This window comes from Mauremys mutica, chromosome 9, assembly GCF_020497125.1.
Source record: "Mauremys mutica isolate MM-2020 ecotype Southern chromosome 9, ASM2049712v1, whole genome shotgun sequence".
Taxonomy (NCBI): Eukaryota; Metazoa; Chordata; order Testudines; family Geoemydidae; genus Mauremys; species Mauremys mutica.
Window position 1 is genome coordinate 20,973,096 of NC_059080.1, and position 19,205 is coordinate 20,992,300.

At 44.5% G+C, this 19,205-nt stretch overlaps 1 protein-coding gene and 1 long non-coding RNA gene across 4 annotated transcripts in view; both read right to left on the bottom strand.

The window, feature by feature from the left end:
* LOC123377419 (pre-mRNA 3'-end-processing factor FIP1-like) overlaps positions 1-12,111 on the bottom strand; it is a 32,759-nt gene extending 20,648 nt beyond the window's left edge. Inside the window, exons 1-8 of one of the 3 annotated variants that reach the window (XM_045030321.1) lie at positions 11,626-11,666; positions 9,727-9,766; positions 8,441-8,466; positions 6,660-6,744; positions 5,874-5,986; positions 4,627-4,685; positions 3,253-3,363; positions 396-526 (exon numbers count right to left, since the gene is read on the bottom strand). In XM_045030321.1, the coding sequence (XP_044886256.1) occupies positions 396-526; positions 3,253-3,363; positions 4,627-4,685; positions 5,874-5,986; positions 6,660-6,671 (426 nt within the window). In that variant the 5' untranslated portion in view covers positions 6,672-6,744; positions 8,441-8,466; positions 9,727-9,766; positions 11,626-11,666. Of the gene's footprint in view, positions 1-395; positions 527-3,252; positions 3,364-4,626; positions 4,686-5,873; positions 5,987-6,659; positions 6,745-8,440; positions 8,467-9,726; positions 9,767-11,625; positions 12,029-12,089 lie in introns of those variants that run through there. The other 2 variants (XM_045030320.1, XM_045030319.1) reach the window with 2 other exon arrangements.
* Positions 12,112-13,348: 1,237 nt separating this feature from the next.
* LOC123377080 lies at positions 13,349-18,599 on the bottom strand. The gene is made up of 3 exons (XR_006582076.1): positions 18,584-18,599; positions 16,680-16,722; positions 13,349-14,029 (listed from the first exon to the last, which is right to left on the bottom strand). It is a non-coding gene; the product is annotated as an uncharacterized LOC123377080 (long non-coding RNA).
* Positions 18,600-19,205: the final 606 nt, after the last annotated feature.

Here is a 19,205-nt window from a genome sequence, read left to right on the forward strand (position 1 = left end):
CACTAAATTCACACACACACAGGATCCATCAACTTGAGGGCTTTGGCAGTGTTACCAGCCCAGCTCCACAGCCAGACAATCTCGAGGGCACAGCCTTCTTTGGGAATACACCTAAGTCTCACCATCCCAGGGGATTTTTATTTGCCATCATGTCGACAATCTCCATGTTTGTTGGAGTGCGTCATTCAACCAGGCAAGAGAACAATTTATTAGCTGAGGGAAGAGTTAAAATGGTCACCTCCACTAAAAAAAATGTCCAGGTCCATCATTCTTGACAGCTAACATTCCAGGATCACATTGCTAAACCAGCTTCCATTTTTAGACTTGCACTTATGTGCCCACAAAATGAGCAGGCTTTTATGCTGCACCCACACACTGGATAGCAGGTTACTTACTGTGATCTTATTCTCACTGCTGATAGGTGGAGAGGGATCCAGTCCAAGCTGAAGCCTTCGCTGTTTCTCACAGTAAGCTTTCCATGTTTCTTCATTGAATCCATAATTAAAGTAATCAGAAAGGTCAGCACCTGAAAATTAAGCCACAAATCAACAGAGCGACTCAGAGAACACGTGCACTCTCAAATTGCTCCTGAAGTGCTTACATGGAGAATTTAAAATTTCCAATAGAGAATTAGACATGGGGTTGTTCTTCACTTTCTGTTCTGAACTTTGTATAGTGTTGGTGTGAGAGTTTCAAAACTGTTGCATTCCTCCTAAGTGGTGGGTACGTCTTAGTAGGGGCCAAAATATGAAGTGCTCTGGGACTCTTTGGATGCAAAGTTCAACACAAATTCAGGATACTGTAAGAGAGATAACTTATGTGAATTCACAGACAGTTCCTTCAGCAATTTAGTTTTTCATAGTGGAATCCTGTATTAGTCCTTTCATAATTTTATGGAGAAGTATAGTGCTGATGAAAACTAACGGTCAGTGGCACAGATTTTTTCCACCTTTGCTCTGCCAATGCTTTTCTATTCTGAGCTGGACTGCTCTTTGCTGTTCTGATTAGAGATTCTCTACACCAGGGCCTGCCCAATGTGCTAAACTGCAACCTTTATAACACGGCTTAAATCACACAGACTTATTGTTCAGTTGTGATCCCAACTAGGATTTGAACGGAGGTCTCTCAATGTGCATTAACCCACTATGACATTGGTGATAATTTAAGGGCTTATTAAGGAGAGACTATTTTGCTGACTGATCTTACTGTCTAGGACATAGCCCAGAAGGCTGCCAAGGAAGAGGCTACTGAAGTAGCACAAAGAATATGGGCCGAGCTTGTGCTTTAATTTTACCTCAATTCATACTTCAAATCAATATTATTTTAGGACTATGTGGATCATTCCTGGTCCAGAGATGGGTCAGCAGGACAATAATGATCCCCACGCGCGTATCTCTGAACTTTACTGGTATCACTGCTCTAATTCTGTTCTTTCCTAACTTCTTCTCTTCCTAGTCTCTCTTTCACTTTGTAGTCAAATCCCCTGCAGAAGAAAAGGATAAATTTTCTATTTACATCTACACCAACATCCATTCATCACAAAGTGCCTACTGATCAATACTTTGAAAAAAGTAACACAGTGATTTGAATTTTCCACTGTGTCTCCTACTGCTCTTCATCTCAGGTGGGTGAAATGTATCAAACATATCCCATATGCCGCCTTCCAAAAACACTACTCACACAGCACAACCATATTTTTGAAGGGCAAGTAAAATATTAGCTCCCCGCCATTATACGAAGGAGCAAGTGAGTGGATTATATGCCAAGACTGATAGATTTTCATGTCAATTTTGCATGGCTGCTGTAATAAGTGTTCGGATCTCTCTGGCTTTTAGTTATTTTGTATGAAACACGGCTGAAAAATAGAAAGACTTCACTTCAAGTATTTTATAGTTTGTACATAAGAGTCACTTTGATGTAGAAAACTCCCCAATACAAAACCAAAAGAAACTTCCCATATTTTAATCTTAGCATGTTACACAGCAATTTTTATCTATAGATCTCAGCGTTCTACAAAGGTGAGTATCATTATCCACATAATACAGAGACACAAGCTGAGGCATGGAGAGTAACTCGCCCAGGGTCACACAGTTAGCCAGTGGCAGACCCTGGAGCAGAACCCGTCTTCTGACTCAGAGACTCTTGCCCTGTTGCACACTGGAAGGAAACAACCAATATTTCCTTCCAATGTGTAAATCAAGTTATTTTCCTTACTGGGTTGTTTGGTGGCTTTTTTGATACATCAACTCACATTAGAGATGTTCCTGTCAAGAACTGAGTATGATTGCTTTCCTTAATGATATACATTGATTATGCCCCAACTCCCACTGACAACAATGGGAATTATGTGGTTGAATGCTAACTTGCTAAGAACAAACTATCTATCCCCATGCTCCTTCATGCACCTGGTACTTCCCAACTCAAGTGCTGACATTCCAAAGAAGCACCAATGACAAGGCTGCACAAGGGGTGTCCTTGAGTTTAGCCATGATGGGCTAAAGCATGCCAGTGGCTGTGCATCAAGAGACCACCTCTCACCTACAGCCAAATCCTGATCCCACTGAAGATAATAACAAAAAGTCCAACTGACTTCAGGATTTGGCCAAATGCTATTATACGGCTACCAGAGTCTCATGTTTTAGGAAACAGAGGTTAATATAAAGACCAGCTACTTTTCTTTAGAAAAGTAAGAAACAGAATACAAGTCTAGCCCAATTTCTTCTGATCACTGCTGAAATTGGCACATGGCTCAGTAACTCTAGTTAGCATCACTAATTGCTCAGGGTAGGTCCATACTTACCCGCCGGGTCGACGCGGAGAGTTCGACTTCTCGGAGTTCTAACTAAAGCGTCTAATCTAATCTAGTCTAATTTAGACGCGATCGTTCGAACTCCGAACGTGCTCCCGTCGACTCCGGAACTCCACCACCGCGAATGGCGGTGGTGGAGTCCACGGGGGAGCCGCGGAGTTCGATCCCACGGCATCTGGACAGGTAGGAAATTCGAACTAAGGTAGTTCAACTTCAGCTACGCTATTCGCGTAGCTGAAGTCGCGTACCTTAGTTTGACACCCCCCCCCCCCCCCCATAGTGTAGACCAGGCCTCAGAAGAGGAGTCAGAGGTTGAGCAGTAAGGGTTGTTGGATTTCTCCCTCCATCCCCCAGGGCAGCAACACTTTGACAGAAACTATGCATGAAAAAATATAAAACAGAACTGCAGAAAATATTTACCACAAGAAACTTTGAGGCCCCACCTGGTTTCCTCCATGGTTTGTCTTCAAACGAATCTAAATCCACTTCTATTACAGGCAATCCATTTATATTCCCTGTGGCATCTAGATCAATACCTTTGGGCTGCAACTTGGCTTTAAAGAGAGAGAAGTTGTTACTGCTTTTAATGCAATGCTTCTAATCCACCAATTTGATGAGCGAATTATTCAGTTTAAAATAGCTATTATCTGCTATGAATTTAACATCAGCTCTGCATTTGCCATTTTCTAAATGTAACCAGATCTAACTTTGTAGTAAAAAAAAACAAAAAAAACAAAAAAAAACTTTCAGTGACTTGTGAATAGATGGCCTTGGTGTTATAGCTACTAAACCTGGAGAGCTGGGAGGCAAAGAAAAAAAGACCTCCAAAATACCAGCACTGTAGATGAACCAAATAAGCCATTTAGGCAGCTATGAGATTTAGCTCAGAAGAATATTAACTTTTCTCAAGATCATTCAGTGCAATCCCCCTCCCCCCACAACAGATGCAGACAGGTCTACTTTTAATGTTAGCTTTGGGCTTGATTTTACAACAGGCCAACAATCCACTGGAGCCAATAGGAGTCCCTGGTGCTCAGCACTTTGCAAGAAGAAAAGGACTTTGGCGGCAACTACATCTCCTCAAGTCTCCTCAGCCAGAGGGAAGATAATCACCACAAAGGGACTGGGAAAAGGGAAAGCAGGGATTGCAAAAAGAGAGTTTCACATACAGAAAGGAAAAGAGGGGTATAAGGGGAGAGGACATATTGAAGAGATATTTTAAACCCAACATATGATGTAAAATATAAAACTGAAGGAGGTACTGAGGGCTGATTCCAGCCAACTGATTAGTTAATGGTCAAGGGCCAGAGTCTTCTGCCCTTACTCCTGGTGATTAATATCTTACACTGCAAGTAGCCCCACTGATCTCAGTAAGCCTATTCATGCAGTGAGGCAACACTCAGTGCAAGCAAGGATAGTAGAAACCAGCCCCAAGCATTAATTCTCAAGTAACATCCTGTCCTGAACAGATGCTATGTTACACACAGATGGTCTTTTTTTCCATTTTCAGTTTAAAACAGCAATTACAACCTGGCTGCCTGGCATTTCCAGGTGATCAATTACCAGCTGGCTGTCCCTCCAACACATGTTGGGCCATCAATTCTCCCCAGCCAGTCACTAATCTTTAAGAAACTCACTGCATGGAGCCCACTCTTGCTTTAAAGAAGATTCTCTTTTTTGAGGGTTGTCTGAGTAAGCAATATTTTTAGCTAGCCCAGCCATTCATGCCAGGGACTTCAGCAAAAAGCCTGTGCAAGAAGTTTGAAATACCCCAAAATACAGATGGGTAAAATAAATATTATTATGATTATTAATACCTGAAGAGGATGTTCCATAGCCTCTACCTGTTTTTAAGTTTAGATTCATAGGAGTCCCCCTAGATACAAAAGAATGAGAAGAGATTTGCATCAGTATTTCAATATATGGGTTGATTTTTTTGTTGTACGTTCTAGCCTCAATATAACCCAGCAGACTGGAAGAACATAAAGTGTTGTTCCAACCAACAATGCCCTTTGCCTTATCTGAAGCATCTTTGTGATTTATATTACTTAAGACTCCATTACTTTAAAAATTAGATTACACTGTTCATGTAAAGCTACTGATGGTGGAGAGGGCAGCATACTGAAATGGATATCCAGCAGTGTACATTTAGATAAGCAGCAACACATGAGATTGTCTGGACTCGGAAGCAGAGCCTGATGATTTCCCCAATGTTTGTAGGTACCATCCTGCCAGAGCGCATACTTGTGACTAAGAATTAGGATGGAGCTGGGCAACGGGGGAAAGAATTGTAGCAGCAAGTCTGTACAGAATATGAGAAAGGAAGGGAGCACTCTGGTTCACAATGAAAAAACACAGAATCCAAAAAAGGATGTTTGGAAAATTCTAATGAATCAGTGATTGAATGAATGGAGCATCACTCTTTAGAATGATCCATTAGACCCCAAACCCTTCCTGCAAAAGCAGAGGGGAGTAATCCTTGCAACGAAGGATTAGAATATACTGCAATGAACAGGTAAAAAGGTTTCCTTAAGATGATGGTTGCCAGCAGCAACCAGAAATGCTGCCCCCTTATTTCCACCTAATACAGAATAGTAAATGTTATTCAGACTCAGATTCTTAACCATCTCAGTGACAGGTGGCTGGTTTGCAAAACTGGTCTCACCATACCTCAGCTGTGAAGAATTGGACAGCTGAAACAATTAATGAATTCAGGGCTTCCATTTAATTCATCTGCTGTTTAGTTTGATTCTTCATTTAAATTCAACAAAACCTCAAGAATTAAAGTAATTTTAAGAACTTGTACTACTTCCCACCTTCTATTTCACTCAGTCAAGTGTGCCACCAATATTAATTATTCAACACGATAGCAGTTGACATCTGGAGTATTAGCCTTATTTTACAGATGGGTCACCCAGCAAACCAATGCCAGAAACAGGCACTAGCCATTAAACTCACTGCCTCTTAAAATGGTAAGATCAACTGCTTTTTCCCCCCTGAATCACAATGATAAGAAAGTTGGTTATTAAAACAAACAGCACGCACTGTAACCAGAAATACATACATGTATGATGGCGCTCCTGTTTTAATGTTGCCAATGGTAACTTTCACATCATCATCATCATCATCACTGTCGCTATCACTGTCTTCCTCATCATCTTCACCACTCGGAGGGGCCTAACAGTAACACAGATACATGGGGACTCATTGATACTTACACTCAAGAAATTCACCTGGATGAGAACACAAGTCTTAAAAGCTCAATAAAGTAGTACAAGTTAGGAAGAATGATTCTGTTACAAAGACATCCTTTTCCACTTAGTTAATAATCAAGAATTATTTTTTTTAAAAACACGAATATTTTTTCACCTTTCATCCAAAGGATGTCCGAACCATTTTCAGACTAACTCCCACCACAGCCCTGTGGAGTTGCCTGGGAGTGTTACTACACCAGTTTTGCACATTAGGCTCTGATTCTGGCAAGCGCTTAAGCATACATCTAACTCCCACAAATTTCAGTGGGATTCTATCCTGAATCAGGGCCAGAGAAATTAAGGTACAGAGGAGTTGAGAGGTTCAAAATGAGTAATCCCAGGAGTCAATGGCTGAGTCAGAAGTAGATCTTGGCAATCCCAACCCCTAATACTCTGACCACAGGTGTTTTAGGTAGAAAAACTACATGCTGTAATTAGCACCCAGAATTGCTAATTAATAAGTTGTTATGGTATAGGTGTAATACGCTATATTTAAGATGACAAGCAGTAGCTCCTTTTTATTTGAGCCTTGTTATACACCAATATTTAACTGCACCGCAATAGCCACATCCAGCAGTTATAGCTGTAACACATACATGTTGTGACATCTCTCGGTCTTCACTGGTGACAGGCCGGCTCTCCTGAGGAGCATCTTGCAAAGGATGAGAAGATTCTGCATGTCTACCAAATATAACAGACCAAAATAAATACACTTGAGCCATGGAGCGACCTATTCATGTTTCCAAAGTGCCCATCAGTACAGAATCAAGATAATATTCTGATCATAGTTTTACCAAGAGACATATTTGATTCTGGTGACTGGTAGCAGAGTATTTAGCTCAAATTCAATCTCAGTAGGTTTTGCTTTTATTGGTGAAAGGCAATTTAGAGTTCCTGAAGGATACCAGATGGGCAGCCTTGCACACCAAACACTTATTTATCCACAGATCAGCTAAGGCACTTGCAGCAGCTTTGAAAGATTCCCAGTTTGCCTCAACCCCACTACTTCTAAGGGTAAGAAGGTGGTTCAGTCTCCATAGCCCATTCAATCATTGGCCTTTCCCTGAGACTGCCAACAAGAGTGCCACTTATACAGGCATTTTTAAGTGAAGAGGACACCTGCCCAGTAGGAATTAGATTAAGATCAATTGATTCCCTTTCTACAAGCCATCAAACATTAACAACATTCAGTTATTAAGGACTTGGGCTGAATTTTAACCAGTCACATGGAGATTAAAGGACAGGTAATTAACAATCCCATAGACCATCCTATTTCCTTATTCATTGCAAATTAATCCTAATGTACATTATTGCACTTTCATATTTATTCTGTTAACTAAGGTTGTGGAGCAAATGTTAGTATTGTTTATTGCATTTTCCAAGCAAGCCAGTCTCAACAAAAATCATATGTACCTTATGTGTTATGGAACTAAAAATCAGAAGGCGGCATATTTAGCCATGGAACTGGGAGAGTTATTTTGAAATTCTAATAGAATCCTTTTTTTAAAGTTAATTTAACTGAGGACTTAAGGGCCCAAACATGACAACACTTACATCTGAGCAAAGCTTATTACTGGGGGTACTCCCACTGAAGTCAATGAAGATACTCATGGGGATAAGCACCATGCCTGTTAGTGAGTGTTTGCTCCCTTTAGGGTTAGATCCTGCAAACACATGACACACAGAGACCACACACTGAACAGATTAAAGCCATTTTAGAGGCTGCACAAAAGGAGACACCTTCTAAACAAGGAAGCCAAAGATCACACTGACACAATGGAGCCCAGCAATACAAAATCTTGGAAGTGGTTACCAAGAATCAAATAAAATAAAAAAGTCAACCCACTGCAGTTTTGTAAACCAATGGAGCTCTCTTATTAGTAGGCTAGGAAGACAAGACTGTGGAGAGACTGACAGACAGACCTGAGCAAGCAGGCTAAATGAATTCTTTATCAGCTGCACAGTCATGTTGGAGGAAAGGTAGTGGAAAGTTTCACAAAGAAAGAATTGCAGTAATCAAGCCAAGATTAAACAAAAGTACAGACAAAGATTTCAGCAGCTTTCCTAGTAAGCATAGGTACCACTATGGTCAAATTCCTGAGGTGGTAGCAAAAGCACTTCAGTTACCAAATTAGCATAACAGGCTTCAAAAAGAAGATCACTCCACAACTCCAAGGTCACAGGCATCAAGTCATTGTGCAAAGATAAAGAGAAGTACCACTGGAGGAAACTGCCACAGATAGCTCCCCAAAATCTTTGGCATTCTTTTACCAAATCAAAAGCGATTAAGAGCATTGATCTTAAACCACAGAATTGTCTCGGAATCCAAGATTATTGATCAGCCAGCACCGAATTAAAGAAAAGCAACAAATGTTACCTTCAGCTTCAAATCACAGGAAGTATCTGTGGATGTGTATTACAATTTGTGAATTGAAAGTTCAAGTACACATCTATAAAGTAACAGCCACTTTCCTACAGTTTTAAGAAGAGTGAACAAATAATCACTTTGACAGGACTAGTGTCATCACTTTTATGTTGTAATAGTCCTGGGCATTTTATTTCCGCCCCCTGAATCCCAACATAACCCTTTGCGCCGTAATAAAACAGCCCCTTTTACAGCACTGCTATAATTTCACAAAATCCTCTGCATCAAAGAATGTCAAGAGATACTGAAGACATATAATTTGGTGTACATTGTCTTCCCACGGATAGTCAACATATTCAGAGAGAACATCATACTGGAATTTCAATGGTTAACAAAGAGTTTAGCAAATAATCATCTTGTTGGCACATCTCATAACCCATACAAAGTTTACATGTGGGACAAAGACTCAAAATGAGGACTATAAGAAAAATAAGAGCAGGAAGCAAAATAATAATAATAATAATAATTTGCAGTCAAGGTTTTAAAGTGATTTGCAAACATTAATAAATTGAAGGATGTAGCTCCTTTATCTTATGGAGCATTTCTGATAATCTCATGTAAATCATAAAGAGACAAGAACACTACTTATGTAGGTTAGCAGTACATTTATGTCTAAAATCAGAGACTGTCCTTGTCATGAGGGATAGTTGATATTACATTTGCTAAGTAACCGTGCAGTAAGATAGTCCACAGTTTGCTTGTGTGTGTTCATATTGGTTGAATTAGGATACTTGCTCCAAAGAGGAGAATATTCGTAATGGTCCCAAAGTGCAGCAAACACTGGGCTCAATTTTCTGCATTTTTCAGCACCCTGAACTCCAGTTTATGGCATCTGCTCAACAATCCTGAAATTCCTATCATATTTACACATACAAAAAATATTCAAATGCAGAGACCTCTGGGGTGGAGGGAGGCACAGCTGGTGCATACCACACTGCACAAGTATGGGGTGGGGGGTGGGGATTTTGGTCAAGGATACTGAGAGAATCCTCTAATCTTATTAATGATCCAGTGTAACTTTTCATATCACCACTGAACTTGTTTTTGAAGGTCACATCCAAAAGATGTCCAACAGTAAAGTTCATACAACTCAATTTGTTGCGATGCAAGGGGATGAGTTGACTGTCAAGATCTGAAACTAGGTATCTAGGAAGTATCTAGGAATTACAAGCCTGATGCTGAGACAACTTTCTCCCCTCCAGCAGATACAGTTATGAGTGACTAGTTTACAGACTTACCTAGCAATTGGCCCATCTTCTTGCTTACCAGTGGTGTCATCTGCAAATATGATAAAAATAACATATTAAATCAAAACCCAAAGTGATCAGAACTTATAACACAGTCTGGGCCTTTTGGGAAAAAACTATCATATATACACACATTATAAGTAATGCTTATTTCCAAGCAAAGCTCAATATGAAATAAAGCAATGAAAAAGTAAGATTACGCATCCTTGACAACTGACAGAATTAAAAAAGGCCTTTGAATGCCAGACCCCAGATTATGCAACAGAATGAATAAAGGCACCTATCAAGCCAGGTATGGATCTTGGCTCCAAGAGTCTTCACACATTTTTTTCTGTGGGAGAGAGACCAGGCTAGGTGGGAACATGACCTCAAGTCAAGAAGTTTTCAAAAGCAAAAATCAAGAGACCAGAAAATATACTGACCTTAATTGACAAAAAAAATGTAAGGTCTCACAATGGTAGGAAACACATGGAGTGATGGAGCACTGAAAAAGATGCCTGGTAACTGTTCCAAGAATGCTTTGCCAGCAAACCCAGGCTCTGACCCTTCACTTGGATACATATGGATCCCCAAGTGGCACAGGGGTCCACTTGCATCCATCCAGGGGCCCAAATATGCATTTACCTGACAGATTTTAAAAGTTATTATGCACGTCAATGTCTTGCTATTAGAGTTTCATTCTGCCCATTTAATTCATTATCCTATCACTGTTAAAAAGTGATCATATACAAGCCAAAAAATGCTATACTGTATTAAACAGCATCCAAGACTGTGACAGAAGAAAAAAATTCTGATGGAAGGTCAACTCCAACTCCAGCTCGCCCAGCCGAGGTAGTGGATTCAGACTTATTATTATTGATATAGTGCCATAAGCATGTGTGACCCTTTGCAAACAATTGAAAGTAACAAGTTTCTACCCTGAAGGAGTTTACAATCTGAAACAGACATAAGCCAGTAAAGGATGACTGTAGTATCACACACAATGGCGAGGACAACAAAGTAAGGAAAATTAATAGGGTATATGTGTGTACATACACACAAACGTCAGCAAAGGGAAGGAGAAAAATCTACAGAAACCCCATGGAGTCTATAGAAAAAAAACTAAAACTGATAGATTAGACAGGTTAAATAGGTAAGAGTCTTTCATTTGATTGTGGTCTATCAGCAGTGCCACAACCCATGATCCCTATTCCACTCCCGACATAAAATCTTGCAATGGTCAGTGGAATCTAATACAAGACCATCACATAGGCATGTACTGGTTGGATATGGAGAGGCTCCCAGATAAACCTACACATCCATTAGTCAACTCCATCACCTCTCCAGGAGGAGAAGGGGATGTGGCTGCTCAGCAGCTCAGGGGAAGGCAGACCATAATCTGGAGAGTGCCTGTGCTCTAGCCTAGTCTACTTTGCCTTCTGACTAGTGAGGGCTTTCGTAGGCTATGCCTACACAGCGCTACAAACCTGGGTCTATGTACTCTGTGTTTCCAAGCCTGCACTTGCACATCCACACGGTACCGTTAAGCCTGGCTTTACACTAGCTAGACCCCAGTCTCACAGCTGCGCTAACATGCCCACACTGCACTATACAGACTCGGGGCTGCGGCTTGAGCTGCGTCCACACTGCCGAACGACCCCCGTCACCGCGGGGCTGGGACCCCCCTCCCCCAGCAGGGCCATGAGCGCTTGCTGGCCCCACTCAGGCTGGTTACTGTGGGCGGGCTGGGCCCAGAGCCGAGCCGGAGCCTGGGTGAGGTGCAGCGCGGACAGACCCCGCGCCCTGCCCGCCCGCCCGCCGGCCGAGGGGTGCTCGGGCGCAGGGAGCATCCCGCCCAGCGCACCCCCCGCGGCGACTCGGCGCAGGCACGGCCGCCGCCCGGTGACCTACCCCCGTACAACCAGTGCTCCTCGTCCTCCTCCGCCTCCAGCGGCGCCGCGCCCGAGGCAGGGGGCTCCAGCTCGGTGGCCATGGCCGCCGCGCCCTGGCCTGGGCGGATGCGCCGGCCCCGGGACGAGGGCAGGCGGCCTTCGCCGCCGCAGGGCCGGGCCGCGCCGCGCTCGGAGGGGACGCGCGGGCCTGGCGCGCCTCACGCAGGGGGCCAGGCCGCGCCGCCCCCCATGGCCCCGGTGCGTTCGGCGCAGTCCCGGCCCCGCCGCCTGCACGCGCCGCTAACGGGCCGCCATCGCGCTTTCTCCGGAGGAGGAGGAGGAAAAACCCGCGTGCGAGCCGGATCCGCCGGGTCCTAGCGCCGCCCAGCCCCGCCGCGGGATCAACAAAAGGCGTCCTGCATCCCAAACCAGCGGTGTTCTGTCTGCTCCTGCGCATGAGCAAATGGCGGCCCGCGTTCCTACCGAGCATGCGCGGAGATTATGCACATGTGCAGTGGGAGAAGTGAAGCCACAGGGAAGCGCCTGTGCCCTCAGTTTTTGGGCCGCCAATTTTCCATTGGCGCTTAGCTTTGCTCTGGGCATGCGCGGGGCGGGGCGTGGTCCCTTCCTCGAGCCTCGGCGCTGAGAGGAGGCCCGGCGTCGGGGTTACAGCCCTGGCGCTTTGGCAGAGCGGGAGCGTGTCCCTCCAGGCCCGAGCCGCGCGCTGGGCGAGGACCGTCCCCGAGCTCGTGGCCACCCATTCCCCGGAGCGCAGCCTTGCTAAGGCCACGGGGCGCGTGCTGTGCAGCACGGGCTGGGGAAGGACAATTCCCAGCTGGAATCCCCCAAGCACATTGTAGGGGGGGGGCAGGAAATAAATGGATCACGCAGCGGGAGCTGATCGAAAAATCAAATAGAAAAAAGGCAAAACTGGGGAGAATGGAATGGGCGAGGACCGTGAACAACATTTAAAAGGCAGAGCAGAAAATCTGCTAAAGGAAAGGAAAGGCCAGGGCACACAAAGCAATATGTACAGGGAAAATCACTGGAGCTCACAAACCATGATTGTTGTTTATTAGTAGGATGTGTTGTGGTAGCATATCAGAGCCCTAATAATAGAGCAGAACCCCATCCTGCTAGGCACTGTATGCACAAAGAACAAAAAGTCCCTGCCCCCAAAGAGCTTACAATTTAAGAGACATTTGGCATCAATCAGGGCACAAATTTGCCAATATTAATACACGAGTATCTGGACACATGAATAGTTCCACTGACTTTCTTACGTAAGGGCTAGATCCTGCAAGAAGATCCACACAGATGGATTCTTGTACCCATGTGGAGCCCTAAAATTAATCAAGCCTCCACAAGGATTCAAGGATCTGGTAGCGCATTATTTCCACTTGCAGGATCAGGGCCACACTGTGTAACTGCATTTAGGATTCATTGGTTCTGACTTAGAAAATTATCAATCTGTGTTTGTTGGGATCAAGGAGACGCGGAGTCAAGAGGTTTGTTAAGCAGGCGTCCCGAGCTCTCTTGAGCTGGGTTTTTATTAGTAATTAGAACAAAGAGCATGAGATCACAGTTACTTGTAACATATTGATTGGTTCACCCATAGCCATCTCCCTTTGTGCAATATATCATAATTGGTGAAGGGGCTACGTGAGCTATTGGAGGGGCTACGTGCGCTATTGCCTAGTCTGTGCTTAATCAATAACCTGAGCATTGCTTTACCTTAAGCCAGGAGTAAATGTAATAAACATGTGTGTGGTTTGCCAGCACAGCATATTTCACTACACCTCCCCCTTTTTGTTTTTAAGCAATTTGCAGGCATAATTCTAGCACCTCCCCCACCGCCCTCTGCTCCGTTAAGCAGAAGGTACTTTGGTTTAAAGTCTTTGCAAATACCTCCCATATATTAAGATGAACCCCCCCAGTCACTATCGGTCCCCCTTCCGTAGGGACAGTAGTTAAACTGAAAATAATTATTGTTAACAAAAGTACAGAATTGGCATTTAAGGAGGCTATTAATGCCATCATATAGTTCTCTGCCGTTTTCTCTTGTCCTGTTTTTTCCAACAGTTGTTCAGCCTGATTAGCTAGGTTCTTTACTTGGCCCCATGTGACAGGTGCATTTCGTTGGCCCCCTCGTTTTCGGCCCGTTGTTACTTTTCCTTGTTCATCATATAAGTGTATGTTGAAGTCAGGGATGGGGTTGCTCAGTCCCTGATGCCACGCCATCCTTGTATGGTCGAACGTATCGTGCAGGTACCCAGAGCGGGCCGCTTGGTGTTGATACAGCTGCGTAACCGCGCCCCCAGGTGATTAGTGGCACAGGTCCGCTCCACTCCGGGCCAGGTAGCTGACGATAGGTTACCTTTGGAGCAGGAAGAACTTCGGTCGTCTGATAATGCCGTTGTGCCCTGGTGAAAAATTGAGAATTGAAAGGTAATAGATTTAAATGATTGAGTGTAAACAGTACTTGAGCCAGCCATTCTTCCTTTTCTGTCAGGCTGCCGGGGACAATTCCCCCTTTTTGTTTTTGCCGCAGGAGGGCAGTTTTTAATGTGCGATTAGCTCGTTCTACAATGGCTTGTCCTTGGGAATTGTATGGGATGCCAAAGGTATGCGTGATTCCCCATCGCGTGCAGAACGCTGCCATCGCTGAAGAGCAATAGGCTGGGCCGTTGTCAGTTTTTAAAGCTGATGGCTTTCCCATCACTGCAAAGGAACGAATGAGGTGATTACAGACGTGTTTGGCTTTTTCCCCTTTTTGTGGCGTTGCCCATATATAGCCAGAATAAGTGTCTATGACTACATGCAAATAGGACCAGGGAGCTAATGGTGGGAACCGAGTGACGTCCATTTGCCACAATTGGTTTGCACCTAGCCCCCGAGGATTTACCCCGATAGCGGGTCCTGCGAGGTTTCCAGTACACTCAGGGCACTGCTGAATAATCGCTTGTGCATCAGATAGTGGTATGGAAAATTGCTTGGCCAATGCCCTAGCATTTTGGTGATGTAAGGAGTGACTTTCCATAGGAGAGCAGGGGAAAGCCTTTAAGGCGTTATCAGCATAGGCATTGCCTTGCGAGATTTCTCCGGGGAAAGGCTGATGACTTCTAACATGTGCGATAAAAAATAGATGTCGTCGGTGACGTAATATCAGTTGTAGGGAAAGAAATAAACCAAGCAAATTATTATCCAAAGATGCAGTAACACAACTAGAAGCAATATTACTAACAACATTGGCAGCATACAAACTGTCTGTTATGAGGTTAACTGGTTGATCAGAAAATGTGTTAAAGGCAAGAATTAACGCAGCTAGCTCCGCACGCTGAGGAGAGCGTTGCGGTAAGGTAAACTGGGATTTCCACTGGTCATTTTTCTTCCAAGCAACCACCCCTCTGGAGGGGCCACCATCGGTGAAAATGGTAAGAGCTTCTGTTATGGGAACGGGAGATACCAAGTAGAATACTTTCAGTGGAATATGCTGAGCAACTTGGAGACGAGGATCCTTGGGAGTATGGTAAGTTACAGACCCAACATAATTGGCTAGGGCTATTTGCACCTCCTCCGAGTGCATACATGCAACTTCCCAGGTGGCGATGGGGATGGGGATAATAATGTTTACTAAATCCATGGCAAACAAGTTTAGTGCTCGATTGCGTCCTTTAGTGATTAATTGAGCAAACATTCCAGACAATGGGACGAGTGTGTTTTTGTGTGTGTGTGGTAAATACATCCACTCGAGGATAAATTCTCTCTCACTTGTATGTTGAAGTAATGCCCCCATGAATTGCTTAGTGTCCCCAAGAATGATTAAGGACGGGGGCACGTCAGGTACTGCTCTATCTACCCACCTTTCTGCCATGGCTTCGTTGACCTTATGCACTACCTCCCGTTGTTCGTTTGTTAGTGATATTATGTCTCCCGGTTGCCTTCCTAATTTTAGGGCATTAAACAGTGGAGTTAGCATAGAAGTGGGAATCTTGTAATACGGTCTTATCCAATTTATGGATCCCAGAATTTGCTGTAGTACTACATATGTTAATTTGTTTGGCAAGGTAAGTTTTGGAAGTATGGGCATGGAGTATGCTGCAAGCATTTTATGACCTAAATATTGAAAAGGTTCGGCTTCCTGTATTTTTTCCGGGGCTACTACCAGACCCGATTGACTTAAGATATCAGTTAACTCACTTTTCCATGTGGTGGGTAGGGGCCTACCGGCTATTAAGATATCATCCATATAATGGTATACAAGTAGCTTTTTGAACTTATTTCTGAAAGGTTGAAGAGCAGTGTTTACAAAATACTGACACATGGTAGGGCTATTTAACATGCCCTGGGGTAACACTTTCCAATGATAAGGTGTTGTGGGTTGGGCATTGTTCAGGACTGGCACTGTGAATGCAAAATACTTTCTATCCTTTTCCTGTAACGGTATTGTAAAGAAACAATCCTTTAAATCAATTATTGCCACCTGGTAGTCATAAGGGATTAAATTTGGATTGGGGAGGCCACACTGCAGGGGGCCCATTGGTTCTAGTATTTTATTAATTTCCCTCAAATCGTGAAGGAGCCTCCATTTTCCTGATTTTTTCTTAATTACAAAAACAGGAGTATTGTACGGGCTTGTAGTATGCTCAATGTGTTCATCTTTCAATTGTTGCTCAACTAATTGCTGCAAAGCTTCCAATTTGTCTTTAGGTAACGGCCATTGTTCTACCCAGACTGGTTTATCAGTTTTCCACTGTAACGGAAGAGCCTGAGGCTTACTCATCTTCCAAAACCAGTTTTGCCCCTATCTGTTCTAACAAATCTCTTCCCCAAATGTTAAACTGTAAAGGCAATATGCAGGGTTGAATATATGCTATTATGGGACCTTGTTCCTGGGATTTTACCGGTAACCATTGAGAGCTCTTTTTAGATGCTTGGCTTCCTCCTACCCCGAATACCGCAGGGGCTATCTCAGAGGGCCATTTAGGTTCCCAATCCTTTTCAGCTATGACAGAAACATCCGCCCCGTGTCCAACAAACCGGTCAGCCACTTACCTTGGAGGTTATACTTACGTTGAGGTTTGTGCAGGGATATTCGGTGTACCAACGCCGCCACCTGTGGGTGAAAGGAAGAGTCGCTGTCGCCTTCAGTACGGGTTGATCCAAAGCCTCCTGTACGTGTTACCTGTGATTTTTCTCCAGGGAGCTCATATGGCAACAGTATCATTTGTGCCCAGGAGTCCCCTCGTCTTAAAGTAAAAGGCAGGTGACTCCAATACTGAACATATATTTTTCCCTGATAATCAGCATCAATCACTCCTGGAACTACCATAATTCCTTGTTTGCTTGCTGATGACCGAGGGAGTATAATGCCCACCGTCCCTTCAGGAAGGGGCCCTTTTAATTGAGTAGGCATTAAAAGAACTTCCCCCGGTAAGAATGAGGATTTTTCTTCTTGATTATACAAATCTATTCCAGCACTGCCGGTCGTTGCCGGTTGCGCTGTAGTCAATTCTTCCGCCCCCATTGTTTTTCCAGGGCCCGGGGAGGGCCCGGTTATTGGTTTCCCTGCCCCAGTCCTGATCGACATTGATTTGCCCAATGATACCCCTTGTTGCATTTAGGACATTTTTTGGAGGGCCTACCCCCTTCCTGGGTCTTCCTTTATGTGCTCCCCCTCCGGGTGCCCTACACTGGCTTTTAAAGTGACCCGGTTTTTTGCAATTAAAACAATTTCCCGTGGGTTTATTACCTTGTCTTATAGCCCCCGCCAAAAGAGCCATAGCATGGGTTTGACTACCGACATCCGCGCAAGCCTGAATCATGTCTGCTAAAGTGTATGAGGGGCGATGTATTATAGATTGCAGTACCTTCTTGCAATCAGCATTAGCTTGCTCATAGGCCAGTCGCCGTAAAAGCTCTGTCTGTGCCTCCTCGTTATCAACCTGCCGCTGTACTGCTTCCTTGAGCCTATCTATGAACTGCGGATACGGCTCTGCAGGCTGCTGCCGGGTGGCTGTGAAAGACCTAGTCGGTTTCCCACTTACGGGAACCCTTCTGAAAGCTCTCATAACACTAAGTTTAGTACGAATATATGTATCTGGGTCTAACTCCAACTGTCCCTCTATAGTGCTAAATTGGCCTGCTCCATAAATCTGGTCAGGCGTGGCAGCTGGGGTTGAGTATCCCACAGCAGCTAACCTAAACTCACTGTCCCACACCATATACTGGGCGGGGGTCAGCACCATACGAAATAAGTCTTTCCAATCTTGTGGAGCCATAATGTAGCCATTTCCAATTCCTTCTAAGATGCCTGCCACGAAATTAGACCTGATGCCTGTCTCTGTGATAGCTTTTCTCACTTCCCTCAGTACTGTATACGGTAGCGCCGTCCACTCTCTGACGGCATTGCCCTGTGCATCGACTCCTGCCGCTATAGGCATTAACATGGGCAACTCTCCCTCCCACTGATGTTCTTCCTCCAAATTCAATTCCCCCGTCTCACGCGCCAACGCAACCGCCGCCCGGACGCAGCCCCCACAATTCCCCCGGAAACAAGGCTGATCAGTTCCTTTATTAACGGAGGGATCCGAGGGCCGCTGCCCCGTATCCGACACCGCAGGCGCTGGTGGTAGCACCCGCGGGTACGGAGGCGGTGTTGTCAGTGCGAGAAGCGGGGCGGCAGTGAGAGACGCCTGTGGCCCCAGTTTTCCCACTGCCTCAGTACAGCGCTGCCACATGAGCAGGTGCTGTACTGCTGCTCTCGGTGTCTCAAAGAGCTGTGTTCCTATCTTTTGCCAATCTGCTTGCTGCAGGGACCCCTCTTCGGGATACCAGGGGCATTGACATTCTATTTCCTTAACAAAATCCTCTACATGCCGCAGCGTAACCGCTGGGCAACCGCTCCCCTCAATGAGCTTAAATAATTCCTTAGCATGAGCCTTTTGTGGCACTGATAAATCGCTCCCCATACTCACGAGTGGCTGTTTCCAGCGGGTGCACCTAGACTATTCCAGTCGGATGAGCAGGGGTCCTCGGGATCCGGTGTATCACGTCGGGGTCACCAGATGTTGGGATCAAGGAGACGCGGAGTCAAGAGGTTTGTTAAGCAGGCGTCCCGAGCTCTCTTGAGCTGGGTTTTTATTAGTAATTAGAACAAAGAGCATGAGATCACAGTTACTTGTAACATATTGATTGGTTCACCCATAGCCATCTCCCTTTGTGCAATATATCATAATTGGTGAAGGGGCTACGTGAGCTATTGGAGGGGCTACGTGCGCTATTGCCTAGTCTGTGCTTAATCAATAACCTGAGCATTGCTTTACCTTAAGCCAGGAGTAAATGTAATAAACATGTGTGTGGTTTGCCAGCACAGCATATTTCACTACATGTGTTGGCCATTGTTTAAGCAATAACTATGAAAGCACAGTGAATTCTGGCTCCTATCTTGCAAGCACTTACATGCTTAACTTTAAGTCAGTAGCACTAATTGTGCTTAAAGTTAAGCATATATATATATATATTTGTAAGATTGGGGACTTTGGCTGTAAGTTCTTTGAGGCCAGAACTGTAATTTATTAAAAATTTGCAGTATGGCCA